Genomic DNA, 19,116 nt, shown 5'->3' with positions numbered 1-19,116 from the left:
TCTCTGCCAGGTTGGCAGCAAAACTGCCCAGAGGAAGACCAAGATATAGGTGGATTGATACGGTACAAAGTGCCTTAGACGATAGAAATATAAGATCTGATAATTATTCTTGTTGAGAGGCTTATACGCTGGTTAGACATGATAACTAATATTTAAGGAATTGACAGCGTATACTGGAAATATAGATTAAATAAACTTTAGTATACACTTTCCGATATTTCGGCGAACGTCACATTGCCATCTTCTTGGGAACTTACTAAAAAGACACGTGCACACAAGTACTAATAACAGCAAATGAGACTGAAGCTAGGAAGCTAGCGTTTTCCTAAAGTCCTGATGGTGCCCCTGGCGGGCTATATTGGTAGTTCTTGGCCTTTGGGCTGAAGTTCTTCTGATAAAAGTTTCCCAAATTTGGGGCAGTTTCATGCATCCAAATTTGTTGAGGTTTGGCATGTTCCTAAGGGCCGAGGCTGATTCCATGAATAGTCTTTCATACTTGAACTTGCTGCGGTGTATTACTGTGGCTTTCTTCCATCTTATTCTGTGGCGAGTATCCAGAGCGTGGTCTGCAAGCCCAGAGTGGCTGTACTGGTGAAATCAGATGTAATCCTTGTGTCTGAGATTCTGATATTTGCTGTCCTGCCTGTTTGGCCAAAGTAGGACAGTTTACAGCTGCAAGGGACCTGGTATACACCAGGTAGGTCTAGGGGAAGTGGTTGGTCTTTGGTGGAGCGGATAAGGGATGCCAGTTTTCTGTGTGGTTTGTAACAGGTGGTCAAGTCATGTTTTTTTAAGATTTTATTGATTTTTTCCGAGGTGCCTCTGATGTAGGGAATAGTGATGGATTTAGAGTAATCTTTTTTGTGAAGGGGAGGGGGTGGTGGGTTGTGGATAACTGGGTTAAGTATTTTTTGGATTTTTTGGAGGGGGTAGCCGTTGGCTGAGAAAGTGTCACGGATGTGGTTTAGTTCAGTGGTTAGGGCTTGATCATTAGAACAGATTATTTTTGCCCTGTTGAATAATGTTTTAACAACTCCATATTGTTGTGAGGGTGGGGGGATTGTTGGTGAATGTATCTGCCTGTATGGGTGGGTTTTCTATACACTGAGAAAACCAAGGTTTAATCAGGTTGGCAGGTGACTAGTGTGTCTAGGAAGGGGAGGTTATTGTTTTCTTCTTTTTCCAGGGTGAATTTGATTCTAGGGTGTTGGTTGTTCAAGTGTGTTAGGAAGGAGAGGAGTGAATCCAGGCCATGTGGCGAAAACATCATCAACGTAGCGAAGCCATATGGTAGGTTTTTGTGGGGCTGAGTTTAAGGCTTTCTCTTCAAACATCTCCATGAAGAAGTTGGCCAAGGGTCGGGAGAGTGGTGAACCCATGGCTGTCCCCTCTATCTGTTTGTAGAATTTTTCCTGCCAAACGAAATAGCCTGAGTTCATTGTAAACTGAAATAGGGCTGAGATATCGGGAGGAAATTTAGCTTGGATTAGCTCTAAGGTTTCTTTGAGGGGGACATTCGTGAATAGGGAGGAGACATCAAAACTGACCATTATGTCATTATGTTGGAGTGTAAGGTTTTCTATACTGGCTTTGAAGTGGGCTGAGTTTTTTGTGTGTGATGGTGTATTGCCAGTATAGTGTGAGAGTGCTTTGGCTAAATGCTTGGCTAGTTTGTAAGTGGGGGAATCAATGCCATCCACTATGGGACGTAATGGCACATTTTCTTTGTGTATTTTTGGGAGCCCATATATGCGGGGGGGGGGGGGGGTCTAGAGTTATAGGGTTTTAGTCTGTTGGTAATCTCCACAGGCCAAGAAGTGACCTTCTTAAGGAGCCTATGGAGTTTTCTAATTTGTGAGTTGGTGGGATTGTAATCAATGGGGAGGTAAGTGGAACGATCTAATAATAAAGCCTTGAGCTTACCTGTGTAATCTTTAAGATGGAGTACCACAGTGGCGTTCCCCTTATCCGCTTTGGTGATCACTATTTTTTTGTTTCTCTTCAATTCTTGTAGTGCCTTGTATTCACTAATGGATATGTTGGATTTTGGAGGTTTTTGCTTTATTGAGAACACAAGCTACATCCAATCTAATGTCGTTGGCGATGTGGGTTGGAAGTTGGCGAATCCCGCGTTCAATTTGAATCATTAATTCCTCGGTCGGTAATTTCCTAGGAGCAATGGCGAAGTTGTGACCACGTGACAGAGCGTGGAGTGCTTCTGGCTTTAAGGTAGCTGACGATAGGTTAACAACAGTGTTGGTTTGTAGTTTGGACGCCGAGTTCTTTGTTAATTTATCAAACTTGTTGATATGTCGGCTTCGTACTCGTTCAAATTCTTTTTTAGCTGCCGAACGAGACGTCATGTAGGATCGACCAAAGTTCGTGATTCAGCGTAAGTGAAAGCTCATTTTCTAGCATTGATATAGCTCTGTTTATGTCGGCTAAGAAATCGCGTGTAGCGGTAATTTGTTCCCGAAGTAATGCCTGGCTAGCACGGTTGTAAATACGGAGAGCTTTCTGTGAGATGAAGCGGTGTTTAAATTTAACACAGTTAGGGATGACATGATTATCCTGGCAGCGTTTTAGGAATGCCAGACGGTTAAGTTGTCTGGATAATTTCAGCCTCAGTTTGCCGTAATGGCGGGCCTTGCGTGCGAAGAGATCTCCGTGGATGATCATTATTCTTGTTGAGAGGCTTATATGCTGGTTAGACATGATAACTAATATTTAAAGAATTGACAGCGTATACTGGAAATATAGATTAAATAAACTTTAATATACACTTTCCGATATTTATATCAATAAAGCAAAACCTCCAAAATCCAACATATCCATTAGTGAATACAAGGCACTACAAGAATTGAAGAGAAACAAAAAAATAGTGATCACCAAAGCAGATAAGGGGAACGCCACTGTGGTACTCAATCTTAAAGATTACACAGGTAAGCTCAAGGCTTTATTATTAGATCGTTCCACTTACCTCCCCATTGATTACAATCCCACCAACTCACAAATTAGAAAACTCCATAGGCTCCTTAAGAAGGTCACTTCTTGGCCTGTGGAGATTACCAACAGACTAAAACCCTATAACTCTAGACCCCCCCCGCATATATGGGCTCCCAAAAATACACAAAGAAAATGTGCCATTACGTCCCATAGTGGATGGCATTGATTCCCCCACTTACAAACTAGCCAAGCATTTAGCCAAAGCGCTCTCACACTATACTGGCAATACACCATCACACATAAAAAACTCAGCCCACTTCAAAGCCAGTATAGAAAACCTTACACTCCAACATAATGACATAATGGTCAGTTTTGATGTCTCCTCCCTATTCACGAATGTCCCCCTCAAAGAAACCTTAGAGCTAATCCAAGCTAAATTTCCTCCCGATATCTCAGCCCTATTTCAGTTTACAATGAACTCAGGCTATTTCATTTGGCAAGAAAAATTCTACAAACAGATAGAGGGGACAGCCATGGGTTCACCACTCTCCCCACCCTTGGCCAACTTCTTCATGGAGATGTTTGAAGAGAAAGCCTTAAACTCAGCCCCACAAAAACCTACCATATGGCTTCGCTACGTTGATGATGTTTTCGCCACATGGCCCGGATTCACTCCTCTCCTTCCTAACACACTTGAACAACCAACACCCTAGAATCAAATTCACCCTGGAAAAAGAAGAAAACAATAACCTCCCCTTCCTAGACACACTAGTCACCCGCCAACCTGATGGAACCTTGGTTTTCTCAGTGTATAGAAAACCCACCCATACAGGCAGATACATTCACCAACAATCCCACCACCCCCCTCACAACAATATGGAGTTATTAAAACATTATTCAACAGGGCAATACACTACTCTAATATCCAACCCCATCTGCTTTAGTTTGACTAACAAATTATGTGATAGACTGATAGGTGGAGGTATCTTGTAAAAGGCAGTCTACGTTTCTCTCTCAGTCAGCCTTATCCATTACCGCTTTTCCTTTATCAGCTTTACAAATATATATATCTACTCTATACTATAAAATAAGCTGAAATTGGAAACGGATGTGAGTAGGCAGTAACGTTTTTGTGTAACGTTTTTGTCAAGTTATATGAAATGTTTTGAAACTCGGAGCTACCCTGAGTGTCGAGTCTTCAGAATTCAATTAGAACTGGCCTACCAGTCCAGAACACGAGGGGTTGGGCACCACAGGCGTCAGAGCCCCCTAGTGTGTGTGTGTGTGTATATATATATATATATATATATATATATATATATATATATATATATATATATATATATATTTTTTTTTTAATGAGGTTAGCCACAGGTTAGTGCACCTATCAACAAATCAATCATAACCCTACAAAAATGTAAATTAAATAATTAAATAAGTTGCTTGATGAAGTTGTCAGTTAGCATCAAAATAGACAAGTTACACTCATTTTAGAAGAACTCATTTATATGGCCTTCCAAAAATTCATAAAGAAGGTTATCCAGTAAAAACCATCGTGAATTGTATTGACTCTTCCACTTATAGAATTGCTAAATTTCTGTCATGTTTATTAACTATCCATAGTGGACAATTCAGATCTTTTATCAAAAATTTCACACATTTTCTTGAACAAATCAAGGATGTTCAAATACAAGAGTTGGACTAGTTTGTCAGTTTTGATATTGTTTCCCTATTTACTAATATTCCATTATACAACACTGTTAATTTACTATATGATGATTACTCTCCAGATATTGCAAAGATTTTTGCATTTGTTATACATTCAGGATATTTCAGCTGGAAAAACAAGATCTATAAAGAAGTTGAAGGTACTGCCATGGGTAACCCTCTGACTCCACCTTTGGCAAACTATTTTTCTGATCCATCCTGGAAGACACCTTGTTCTCATCCATTCATCCCCAACCCTCTCTTTGGTTTCATTACATTGATGTCTTTGCTATTTGGTCGCATTCTGAAGAGGAATGTACTACTTTCCTACAACAGATCAATAGCCTTCACCAATGCATTCAGTTCACCATGGAAAAAGAAAAGGCTGGTAATTTACCATTCTTGGATATCCTTCTTACATGCACAGCCTCTGGTAATTTATCAACCAGTGTTTATCAAAAACCTACCTTTACTGGCAGATACACTCATCAAAAGTCTGCTCATCACACCTCACAAAAAAATTGGTGTTATCAATCAAGTCTAATTAATAGAGCACATAAAGTGTGCTCCTCTCCCTCAAGCTTACAAGAAGAACTTTTCACTATCAAAACATTGATGGAATTTAATGGTTACAACCCTAATCAAATCCAGCAGATAATTGACTACTATGTCCCAACACCTCAGGATTCTTCAGACTGCAGGGCTCCAATCCCTTATGTTTCTGGCATCTTGGAACCGACAGGGAAAATTATGAAGAAGTATCATCTCATTCCCACATATTTTCCAATCAACAAAATTTCTCACCTATTGGGATCTACAAAAGACACACTGGCACGTCTATCATTGGATGACATTTACCAGATACCATGTGAATGTAATCTAATATACTTTGGATAAACAGGCTGTTCTGTGGGAAAAAAGAATGAAGAATACTATATTGTGCTAGACCAGACTGTCTGGCACAACATAGTATTGACACTAAACACAATATCCAGTGGGATAAAGCTCGTCTTCTCCATAGACAAGTTTAAATATGAACTTTTCAAAGAATGCTGCCTTTTACATTGGCCAAATCTGAATTGAAACGATCCTCCCCCCCCCAAAAAAAAACCTTTGGGAGATTCTTATCTTATGTAACCATAAAAAAATAGTTTAAGAATAAAATTTTAATAATCTTTATTAATATTAATTTCTAGGATGTGGCAACAGTTTAATTGGCAATCCACCGACTGTTATGTACTTTGTATTCCATTCCTTTGAATTACTTGTCTACACTGATGTACTGTTCATTTCAGTATGAAATCTGTACTTTTATTTCATTAAAGTTAATTACTGTGGTTATCATGTAATTTATTATTTATAGTTATGAAACAGGTATCTTAAAGATACCACTGTTGTCAACCCAATTCTAGATCATGGTTCTCACCAGCTTCTCTAACACTAACCACAACACCTGACACAGATTGGCCTATAATTTGATACTAGAGTTCTATCACCTCCCTTATGAATCGGTACAATCTTCCCTTCCTTCCACTCCTCTGGAACTTGTCCCAATGTAAGATTCATTAAACAAATATGCTAATGCAGATGTCAACTCTTATGCCCATTCCTTCAAAATACATGATGATATCAAGGCCAATTAGCTTTATTAATATGATTGTTTTATTTTAGTTCTTTTTATATGTGGTACTATGAGAGCTCTACTCCAATCATCTGGAATTCAAAACCAAGACTTCTGAATTATGCAGTGTAGCCACTGTAAAACATTTATACCTCCATTTGAGCATTTCTGGTCAAATTTTATCCACTGCTGCCTTTCCACATTTCTATTTTTCGCTGGCTTTTTATGTATTCCTGATTGCATTCCTGTTGAGTGTTGTCTATCACCATGCTGTCACTGCATATTTCATATATGCAGTCTTTCAAAATAATTACTCCAGACATCTAGAATGTCTATCTTCAGTTTTCCCCATTACCTGTATCATCTTCGATTCCTATTACGGTATTGTTTTCTCTAAGGTTTTCAATAACCTACAGAATATTTTCTCACCTTCGTGATATTTATTTGCTATGCTCTTACCAAATCTTCCCATGACTTGTTTAGCTAGTTTTGGCACAACTACACTGTTTTGTTTTCTTACATTTTGTTTTTCTGTATTTTCTAAGAGCACAAGCTGACTTACTAACCGAGAATTTTTGATAAGCTTTCTTCTTCTCCTTGACTATAGCTTCCTGAGTGCACATGGAGTTCCAATTTTTCTATCCTTGAAGACAACCTCACCACAAGCCTCTTTGACCAAATCAATGTTTTCTTCAGGCTTTACCATTGAATCTCCAAGATTTGGTTCCTGTTTAAATTTTTCATTTTTTCTTGAAAAATGTTTATATGTGTATGAGTCTACAAGTTCGCCTCCAAAAGCTGCTCAACTTTGATTTGTCATAAAATTTTCATACACAGTCTTCTGTTCAATAAGATAAGTTTGGTAAAAATTCAGTTATCCTTCTGAAAAGGAAAAGGGATAAAATATTCTCCACATATCTTAAATGGCTACATGGATGACTTTTCAGTTATCCAACTTTGACAACCTCCCAGAGAGAAAACCAAGGATTTTTAAATTTTCTAGAAGCCTGCAGGTTCATGTAGTTTTGCAAAAATTACTCCATGTGAAGATGCTAAAGAAGCATCTCAGATCATGGCGGTCTTATGAACACAATCCAGATGGCCCTCAGCCACATTTTTACTTCCTCCACACATTGTTTGCTGTATCTAAAGTCTATAGCAGAAACTAAAGAACAATGGTTGAATGTTCTGTGCAATGCTAGAGAACAGTCCCACTAATAAACAATTTTATGAGTAGCTGATGGGGGATGATGCTGTGTCCAGACATAAACATTTCAATAGTTTATGTCAGACAATTTCTGAAGTGGACAATCAATGGCCAGCAGCCCAACTTGGTAGAGAAACTGTATCATTTACTAGCAAGTGACCAATTAATGCTGAGAATGCTTAAGTATTCTGCAATTAAGCAGGTTCTTTTTTTAGAAAGAAAAACTTTCCTTCCACTTTATTCTGTTCTGAGCCTTCTCTTTCAAGGCTGTGTATCTGTCTCCAGCATGTCATCTAGCATTGTTTTCCTCACTCTTCCTCTAGGTCTTTTTCCTTCTATGGCATCTCTGATTATTCCATTTCCTTTCAGGATATATCCAATCTAATTTCCCTTTCTTCTTTTTAACAGAATGAGAATGCTAGCAAGAGTTAAAATATGAATGAGGAATTGGATAAGTTCTATAATTACCACAAACTTGGAGAGGGGAAAATATTAGTGAAGTATGTTCCATGCTGTCTATGTGATGAAGAAAAACTCAGATGAATGAGTACTTACAAAGATTTTGTTTAAGCAGAATAGTTAAACCTCACAAACAGTTTCCAGAAATTACACCAATCACATTCTTCAATAATAGAAAGGGATAAACCATTACAAATTTGTTTCAGAAGGAAGGCCCATTATTACTGAAACATTTATGAGAATCAAGCAGGTATAGCCAGATTTGTAAGTCTCAAAAAAAAAAAAAAAAAAAAAAAAAAAAAAAAAAAAAAAAAAAAAAACTGCACATTGCTACTTATTCTTGTTGCCGTGGCTTCAGCAGATTGTTTCCTAGGTTGAAATTGAGAGTGTTCTGATTTAATAGAGTTTATAAAATCAGAACTTGAACAGCAAAATTAATTGCACACCAGATGAGTTTGAATTTTCCAAGTCTTTCCAAAGTGTGCATGAATACCATAACAAGTACATTTTACCTTCTACGTACCAAATAATTTGTTACAGCATTATATTTTGAGGGAGAGAAGAAAATATTTCCTTATCCATAATTCTGGCTTACTTGAGTTCAGTCTCTCATTGCTTTTCTGCAATACTATTTTTAAATAATAGTCTAATAAAAACCACTAACTGCAGAAAATGAAATGCACTATAATACTGAGTATTTAAATATGTATTTTCTTTAACTTAAATGACTTACCACTATTTTCTATCCAGTCAGAGCTGCTGATGTAAAAACAGAGGAAATACTGGAAGTCTACAAATACTGGCACTAAACTATTGAGCTGATCAGCCAACCAGAAGTCAGCAAATCCCACATAAAAAAATGGAGCTGCTATTACTTTCCCCTATAAATATAAGAGATTATATAAATATAAGAGTTTCAACATTGTAATTTTTTTTTTCTGATGCCTTTAAAGGATACAGAAGTAAACCCTCACCAACTCATGAGTGAGAATGGTGCTGCCATTTGCTTTTCTAACCAGGTCAGTAATTCTGACAAAAAAAAAAAAAGCCAATTTTTTTTTCTACAATTGCTACACTTATGCAGATATCAGAAATCTATGGCATATTCATACAGCATGAAATTGCATGAATGAAATCAATGAGTCAATCTATGGAGGTTTGTTATTATAATAATAGTAACAAACTTCCATAGACTGACTCATCATGGAAATTATTACGTGTGAAACAGATTCAATGACTAGTTTAAGGTTCGTATTGAATCTGAAACTCCTTCAAACTCTAAGCATTCATAGCACATTCCAGCAATACATTTCACTCATCCACCATCCATGCAAAAGAATTATTTCTTCATTTCTCCCTTTCTGCACTACAACTTCCATTCTTTCCTCTGCCTTGTGTATAATCCCTTCTATATGTATCTGGTAAATTATTCCAGAAGAGGTAAACCATAAACATTCCAGAGTCCTGATAGTGTCTTGGTCATTTGTCTCTGAACTCTCTACAGACTTTCTATATCAGTAAAAACCAGGTGACAAATCTAAACATGTAGTCTATGTGTGATCAATGTCTTATACTGTAGCACAACCACCTCATCTATCAGTGTACTTTATCACAGCAATATTCTGTGTAGCTTTTGAAGCATCTGCAACCTGCCCTCTGAATTTCAGTTTACCCTCTACTGTGTGAAGGTTTATCAATGCATCTACCTCTGAGAACAAAAAAATATTTGTTCTAAGATAGATTCTAACAAATGTCTGTTCACAGTACGCTAATTCATAATTACAAGGTACTTCATGCAATCCAGGATGTGATAGAGGATGGAATCTCTAGGTGAACAAATAGGTGTTGCTAATTTGATTGGTTTAATGCAACATGAAGCTTGTATTGAGCATATCACAATTATTCTTTCTGATGTTCCTTGAATATATAGGGGTCACTGTTTTCCTGTTTCCGTATGAAGTAGGGGATGGTAACGATTAGTATTATCTTTATAGAGGTGAAAGCCATGTGCTAAGAGTAGCAACGACAGGAGTGTTCAGTGGCAAGAGTTGTACAATTGAAACGGTCTTAACCTGATATCGATGCTAAGATACTGATTCTCCCCCACCCCTTTAAGGAAGAAAAATGTTTTAAGTAATTCTTTAAACTCATGCAATTATTAACCATTGTACTAGTCCTGATACGTTTACACATTAAACACATGGATGTGAAGTGTCCATTGAAATAACACTTGGATACCATTGATATATTTCATGCACACTGCTATTTGGATGGTTAACTATATTTTGCCATGCTCATGAAGGCATTTTCATAGGCACTGAAATGATATATGCACACATACAACTACAGAAAGGCAAACCCAGCAATGGAGGTCTTAACTGGTGCCCAGTATATGCACAACAAAATTTTGATATTTCAACTGCCAGTTTCATGATCATAGCCTCCCAAATTGAGACAATTTTTTTTTTCCCTCGTACTAAGCAAATGTTGTAAAGCTGTGGTAGATTCCAAAAACAGTAAGATTTGCATTTGAATAGTAGTGCAGATATATATCCAATTAGCATCTTGAATTACACAGAACCCAGCATACCTCAGGGAAAAAAAAATGTTTTTAGTATATTAACCCATCAGAATATTGATTCCTTCCAGTCTGATCAAAATATGTCTACAAGAACAAGAAATATAGATGCCAGAATAATCTAGGCCAGTGGTGTCCCATAATGCCGATCACAAAAACTTAATCAATTGCTAACAATATATTCATATATTCTTGATTCTAGATTACTGACTCATTGCAGTATCAAACAAGCAATGCAAATTTCTAGATTTGGGGAAGTTCAAAATAAGTTTTTTTTATTTTGTATTATTAATAATGCTATCATAAAAGCATTGTTGTCACTGTCCAAATATTGTAAATTAAGTGTTTATTTACAGAGTTATTTGGTTGATTAAAGATGGATATATATTAGAGAAGCAGATCTTATATAAAGATTGGTGGACACAGTGATCTAGGCAATGGAATCTCTTGCTGAACAGATTAAGGGAGATAATTTTTGGTAAGGTCTGAAAGGTTTCAAAATTCTTCGTATAAATATTTCTTATGTGCCCAGGATCTAAAGGATGGTAATGGATTTTTTGAGATCCTTTTTCAGAGAGGGTTTGGTTTATTAGTGTGGGTGGCCATCAGTTAAAAAAAAAGTCACAATTTTCTGTGAAGAAATTGGAATAGTATAAAGAGATTATGTGAAATGTAATGAATACCCCTACCAGCACGGGCAGGTTTCCTGTAGACAAATATGCATTTGAGAGCTGGTAGGGTGAAGAAAAGTAAGCAAATTATTTTCTTTTTAAATGAAAATAAAATCTAGAGTGTTAGCTGTTAAGGTGTGCTAAAAATGTTTCTAACATATCCAAAGCTATGGGGACAAATAGAAAACATCAACACACCACTGCAACATTGAGTTTGGAGTCTGGTGCAATTTTAAAGTTTTCCATGAAAAATTGACAGGGGAAGAGAGCAATCAGCTGTGATACCTTCAATCTGTTGAAGTTTTAATAGCATACTATTGGGAGGAGGTGATGGTGGTATGACAGGCAAATTATGTATCTACCTACATGGGTATTATTTTTTTGCTGTAGAAGGATAAACATCCATTGAGTATAAAGCAATGAGGGAACCAAAGAAGAGCAGACAATTGTCTTTTTGTTAAAAGATGCTAAAAACATTTAACATATAGCTAGAAGGAATACAAATCTAATTAGCATAGCCATATTGTGATTTTGAATGGACTTTAATTTTTAATTTTTTTGAAAGTCTTCCATGAAAAGACTGCTAATTGGGAAAGAGATGCCCACATTTATTCTTTCTATTTGTATTTTTCCTACAAAAAATTATATATATATATATATATATATATATATATATATATAACGATCTGTAATATTAACTTGGAATTGGGATATGTTCATATTTATATATACTGACTTAGAACCGAGAACTAGAATAACAATTAAATTTATTCAAAACGCAACATGTTTCATCAGATTGTCCGACTTCTTCAGGCATGGGAACATAGAAAGCAAATAAAGAACACTAAGAAACATTGTATCACTATAAAAACTACTATTATAAAATTCAGTTAGCTTTGAACTGTAGCTACAGTCCATGTTGAAGTTCTATTGTTGGACATCTGTGCGCACGTCTGATTTCATGAGTGTGCCAATATCGGATAGCAGAGCTGAAAGAGTCTGGTAGATTATAACCAAGGTTATTATTTATATGATGAGGGTCCATAACAATTTTCTTAAACTCGACTCATCGACTAATTTCCTTAGTATCATCTCAACTCTAACAAATCGTGCCAGATCTATACTGTCAGATGATGAAGAGCTAAAAAAATTAACTACAACATCTACAAAGAACTTCACAAGTAATGGCTACTCGTCGAAAACTATTAATAAGCATCTATACCGCCGCCATCAAAACAACTCAGAAACACAAGACAACCCCAAAGGTTATATCTCCTTACCATACATCAGCTCGCTCTCCATGAAACTAAGAAGAATTTTATGGAAGTTCAACATAAAATTCTGCTTCTCTACACTTCCTAAACTAAGATCGATTTTAAGCAAATACAAACAAGCTCACAACCATCTACAATTCCCAGGAATGTACAAAATCACTTGTGAGTGCAGGAAACAATACTATGGACAAACTGAAAAATCCATCCTCCGTCTAGAAGAACACCAGAGGGACATTGCTTACAAAAGAACTAGAGCAAGTGCCCTGTCAAGCCATGTACTGTTTGCATTTGTGTTTACTGTCAACATGAGATAAACTGGACAACAACTTCAAACCTTCATATATGCCGTGACGAGGTGGAGCACCACATAGTCTAGTCTAAGGAAATTGTTATGGACCCTCATTATATAAATAATAAACTTAGTTATAATCTACCAGACTCTTTCAGCTCTGCTATCCGATATTGACACACTCGTGAAATCAGACGCACACAGGTGCCCAACAGTAGAACTTCAACACGGACTGTAGCTACAGTTCAAAGCTAACTGAACTTTATAATAGTCGTTTTTATAGTGATATGATGTTTCTTATAGTGTTTTTTATTTGCTTTCTATGTTCTCACGCCTGAAGAAGTCAGACAATCCGATGAAACATGTTGCGCTTTGAATAAATTTAATTGTTATTCTAGTTCTCGGTTCTAAGACAATATATATATATATATAGAATGAATGATTGGTGCAGCTTTATCAGAGGGAATGAGTCTGGAATAAGTTTGGTTTAAGAAGGGTTTGGTGAAAAGGAAGGCTTTATTGCAATTGAGTATATCTATACGAATTGTCTGTCAAGCAAGATATGAAGTGCACAGTTTTTAACATGAGAGAAAGTTTGGCCAGTAATGCAAGCTCTTGGGCTAAGTACTTGGCCAGCCCATAAGTCTGAGAACCACCAATACTATTGATTGTGGATTTGAGCATCTTTGGCAATCCATAAATGTGGAGGGAGAGAATATCTAGGATTACAGGTTCCATTTTTTAAACTATAATCCTAGGCCAGTTTCTATATGTTGTGTAGGGCTTTTTTCATGTATGGGTGGGATTCAAGATAAATGATAATTAGCTTGCTCTCTGAGTAGGAGGAGGAGGAACAAAAATCATATTCATATCAAGCAAGAATTACCATAACACTACCCTTACTACTTCAGTGATAATTATATTTGGTCTCGCATAGCTTGATCAGCAAAGTGAATTTAGATGAGATTCATTCATCTTGTGGCTTTCTATCTTTCAAGATACTAATTGTGACAAAGTGGCAATGCCTTGTTCTATGTAATCAACAAGTAATTGTTTCAGGGCACTATTAGGTAGTTATGGCTGAGGATCAGTAGCTTAAGTTGAAGCTAACACTTATTGGTTCAAGTGGTAAACACAGTTTTTCTATTTTTTTGGTAAGATCAATACATTTTAATATCCCATGCCTACATTAAGTTCTTCTGCAACGAAGAATCCAAGACATTTCTGAAAATTAGACAAAACTTGATGTTCAACATGCAGGAGGATCACACCCTACAATTGCCTGAAGCATACCAAGCTAGGGTGCACATGGCATTTATCTGCTCTCTTAAAACAGAGCTAATCTGATAGTAAATGCACACAGCTTTTGGAAACTTACATTCATGCTCGACTTTCACAAGTGGCAATGTCCAAATCTTAGCAGCACTGTAAGAATGCTAGTCTATTCAAGTGTAAAAAAAGGCATCCCTAAAATACTGAATAATTGCATAGCCTGGCCACCAGAAACTATTTAAAAACTGGAACCATATAATTCCAGACTACACCTCTGCAAGGAGGGATTGTCATGGTAAGCACACCTTTAAAACTCAGTCCACAGTAATGGATCCCCCACTTAGTGTCCACGCTTGCTGCCTGAATGGTTAGCATATCTGCTCTCCACCCAACAGGCTGAAGGTTTGAATCCCATCATAGACATGGATGGTTATGATTGTTCTGAAGTAGGAGATGAAGTTTATTGTCCACTGAAATTTCTGCTTCTTGTTTGAGGCCTGAAGTGTCCTGAAAAAAGTTGTTTGGTTACCAGCAGGGTTTCTGGATTATGCAAAAATAAAAATATGATAATATAAAATTAATAATAATATTGTAGAATTCTGGTGTTTAACTTTTATGTTGATTATTATTACTTAAGTTTAAGAGAATTAGCAATGTAGATAATATAACTAAACTTCAGTTATTTCCAAATATTTTACCAAAGTTAAATTGGCATCAAGAGAATAATAAAATAGTATCAATGTATGCACATAAGCACTCTTTTACTGATATAGCACCGTGTGAACTGAGACCGAAGTTTCACTGATGTGTCTGCATATAGATACCATTACTTCCCTAATGTCAATTTAACTTTGGTGAAATATCGGAAACAAATGGTTTAGTTATATCATCAGTATCAATTTCCTTAAACATTAGGTGTAATAAAAATAGAAAATTTTTATTACACCTACTGCACAAAAGATACTATAAGGTTTACCACATTTCACAGAATAAGAGTTACATCAAAAGTCTATGTTAAATCTGTACTTCAAATCTTGAATGCAGAATCTTCAAAATGTGGTGACATTTGATATAGTCACCAAAAGTGAACCACACCTATTCATTTTTTCACCTGATATAGCTATCTTGCTCACCTTTACCATGCCCTCTAGTTATTTAGCATGAAAAAAACAACATAGGAAATAGATTGAAGGCACAACTACAGGCTCTCTCCCATTCAAATCTGTTTATAATAAGTTTAGTTTAATCCTTTATCAAAGTGTGAACAAACAAAGTTTGCACCTGAAAGTATCTTCAGGACTGGGGTAAGGTGGTACAACACCAGGCACTCCTTGCAAAGGTGGAGCAAGCTACCAACACTCCTATCTCAGTATCTCCCATAATGCAAAACACATCTCCTTGCAGATATGTCTAATGTTATGCATTAAGGGAAGGGCCACAACCCAGACTAGTTTCAACCTTTATTGAGGTCTCTTCAGTGGGAGCCAGGTCCAAGTGGAGATACCAGGCAGAAGCATTAGCAGGTCATCTCATAAGAGTTGCCAAATGGTGTGCCACCATTTTTTTAATATATTACTCTGGATTTAGAGAAAGATGTTGAAAGTTTATTTTTCACTTGGTTAGAGTATAATAAATTTAGTTTAATCCTTTATCCAAGTGTGAGCAAACAAAGTTTGCGCCTGAAAGTATCTTCAGGACTGGGGTAAGGTGGTACAATACCAGGGCACTCCTTGCAAAGGTGGACGTCTAATGCATAACATTAGACATATCCGCAAGGAGATGTGTTTTGCATTATGGGACATACTGAGATAAAAGTGTTGGTAGCTTGCTCCACCTTTGCAAGGAGTGCCCTGGTGTTGTACCACCTTACCCCAGTCTTGAAGATACTTTCAGGTGCAAACTTTGTTTGCTCACACTTTGATAAAGGATTAAACTAAATTTATTATACTCTAACCAAGTGAAAAATAAACTTTCAACATCAAATCTGTTTATAAAACACTGGAGAAAAAAAAATCAGACTCCAAACACCTCAAGAAAAAAAGAAAAAAAAATGTAAATAAAGTTACCAGTTACTTTAATAATAAATTTAGTTTAATCCTTTGTCCAAGTGTGAGCAAACAAAGCTTGTGCCTGAAAGTATCTTCAGGACTGGGGGTAAGGTGGTACAACACCGGGCAATTCGTTGCAAAGGTGGAGCAATCCTAGTATTCAAACAAGGTATATACAAATTTTTTCACCTCTTTTATTCTGCTATAATTGCCTTCTATACTCACCCATAATGCCCTAAAATATATATACCCCTTTGAGTAATAATAGCCAATGTATTTAAAATAAGGGACACTCCTAAACAAAAACAGGCTATAATAGCTGTAATTGTAATAATAGTGTGTGTGTATAAATGCTCAAATATAGAGGTATAGAAGTTTTGGTGGCTTCATTACATAATTCAGAGGGTCAAATTCAATCTGGAGTAGAACTGTCAATTATCCATAAAAAAAATAATAAAGTAGCTATTTACAACAAACGGTTCAGAAATTATGGGAACATAACAAGGATCTGTACCTTGTTATGTTCCCATGTTTTGTAGATCTTACTGGTGATGACAAAGTGCCCAAACAACTTTTTTTTTCCAAAATACAATTTATTTAGTGGGCAAACTACAGAAAATGTAAGAGCATATATATAAATGATTAAAAGCATACATTTAAAGAAATAGACATTAAAATAATAAGGATTAAAAGCATATATATTGAAAGACAAAAATGCCACTTGCATAAAATATCAAACAAAAACATAAAATATCAAATCTACTCTGTGTAGTCCTTCTGATGTGAGGAGGTGCAATATACCAGACAGCGAGCATAGACGGTCAATTTTTGTAGGATTAAGGCAGCCGGAAATGTGCCAACACGTTTCATTAAGAACCTTATCAATAATTTTGAAATGTGATGATCTTTCCCAAACAGGGCTAGCATACCTGGCTGTCAAAAAACAGAATGCCAGTGCAGAGGTGCACAGTACTTGTGGATTTGCACCCCACTGAGATGATGTTAATCGATGCAGAATATTATTATGTGTTTGAGTTTTAGCTGCCATCTTCTCTATGTTTCGCTTATAATTTTAGGTCCTATCTAGTTTAACACCTAGGTAAGTTGGATTTGGATAATTGACCAATTTCACACCATTCCATTCTACTCTTTCCTTGCCTCCCTATTATTGAGATGGAAAAGACATTTGGGTTTTACTGGGATTTGGTTTCAGTTGGTTTTCCTTATAGTAAACTGTAAGGGTTTCTAGCTCTTGTGTGAGCTGCTTCTCAATGTCATCAAAGGATTTTGCTTGATAAGCTATTGCCCGGTCATCTGCATATAAGGTTATTGACTGTGGGTTTATAGGTTGGTCATTAGTATATACTAGCACACTTCCCTGAGGTAGACCATTTTTCTGGATACGCCATCTGCTCTTTTTTCCTTAAAAATCAACAAAGAATCTCCTGCTGAACAGCAGTGATCTAAATATCTCCACTAACTGATAGCTGTTTGTCATGCTGTAAATTTGTAGGAAGTAGGTAGGAAGTCAGTTGAATAAATTTATATAGAATAAACAAAACAGTCAAAACACTGTTCAAACCAATTTAAACTCATGGAGCTGAGTTATAAAAATGTTCTGTATTTTTATATTACCCTGCTCTGTCTTTTTTTTTTCTTTATTTAATATTCGTGGATGGACAACTGACTTATCTATCGACTGCTACCATTTATTTCTATTAGACTACATCCTCATGCTCTATAGTCAAACAAATTTGTTTGTTTTACGACTGTGCTAGGTAGACTATATATTGAGTGCGAGATTATAAGATTTTTAAACTAAAGGCAAAGCAGATATCATTTGTATTCCCCACACATTTTAATCCTTACCTTAAATTAGTCATGGCTTAATTATAAATTGCGCAAACTTCTATCTTATGCAGGTTCATATTTTTTAGGATAGTACATTGGCACTATCCTGATTTAGGTTTGTGTTGTTCACAAACACAAATCAGGATAATGCAATATCCTGATTAAATGGTTTGTGTTGTTCACAAACCATTTAATTAAATCAAAAAGGAATATTTACAGCATGATTCACATTAACATATACATACATACGCACAATTTCATTCCAATTCTTGTTATTCTCAATTCTTCCTAATCCAAATTTAGTTCTAATTTTCTTCCTTTAAAGCTAATTCACAATCTAGAATAACCTGCCGATCATATATACATTAACTGACAATACAGCATACCTTGTGCAAGCCTAATTCGATATCAATATAGATTATCTCATAAACACACACACTTGATATACATTCTTGTTCAGAATTATCACATGTATAACTACTTACAATTCTCGTTCAACACATTGCCTTTTATGTGAATCTTTTGTTCGCACGTAAGTGCTCCTCGTCTTTCTTTCCTTTTGCTAGCTCGTTCTTTATTTCCTGCCAAATTTCTTCCTGGACCGAGTCAATTATTCCATGCCCTATAGGACCTTTAGTGTGGCAGCAATGAGCAGCTTTCTTAGCGAGTCAACACTTCTCACAAGGTGGCAGACAAAGGTAGAGATTCCGAGACTATGATGCTTCTCTTTAGATTACCAACAGCGGACCTAATGTAATGGTGGACCCAGGTAAGTGAAGAAATGGAAAACCCTAAGACAAAATTCCTTCTCGATGTCTCACCTTATATACACTATGACTTCTGTTGTATGCATGCACGTTTCTCGAACTTTCCATACATGATCATGTATTGACTTTCGGACATGCTGAATTCATTCTTCGCGCATCTTTGGAAATTTCCCTCTATAGCAATTCTTAGAATTCTTCACTATTCTCAGAATTAACTTACTGATTTGACACGTTAACATTACATGATGTCACGTGCCACATTATTTCAACAAAGGCTCATTTAAGTTATTGAAATTAAAAGATTATTACAGACAAAATTAATATTTCTCTAAGTAGATTCCTCTTTAAAAAAAAAGATGTAAAAGTGAACATGAGTTACATAATTACACATCATGAGAGATTTTACAGAGAGCTGGGTTGGAAATA

General features: G+C 36.2%; 1 protein-coding gene across 1 annotated transcript in view; it reads right to left on the bottom strand.

Moving 5' to 3' along the window:
- Window positions 1-19,116, bottom strand: part of LOC150103693 (solute carrier family 53 member 1-like) — a 291,679-nt gene that overhangs the window by 76,656 nt on the left and 195,907 nt on the right. Inside the window, exon 11 of the mRNA XM_090397054.1 lies at window positions 8,674-8,821. Within this exon, the coding sequence (XP_090253180.1) occupies window positions 8,674-8,821 (148 nt within the window). The remainder of the gene's footprint in view (window positions 1-8,673; window positions 8,822-19,116) is intronic.

The sequence above is a fragment of the Typopeltis vanoorti genome, chromosome 8 (assembly GCF_054136105.1).
Source record: "Typopeltis vanoorti isolate ZY-2024b chromosome 8, IOZ_Tvanoo_1.0, whole genome shotgun sequence".
NCBI classification, from domain to species: domain Eukaryota; kingdom Metazoa; phylum Arthropoda; class Arachnida; order Uropygi; family Thelyphonidae; genus Typopeltis; species Typopeltis vanoorti.
The sequence above is the reverse complement of the archived record's forward strand: the minus strand, read 5'-3'. Positions and strand labels throughout refer to the sequence as shown.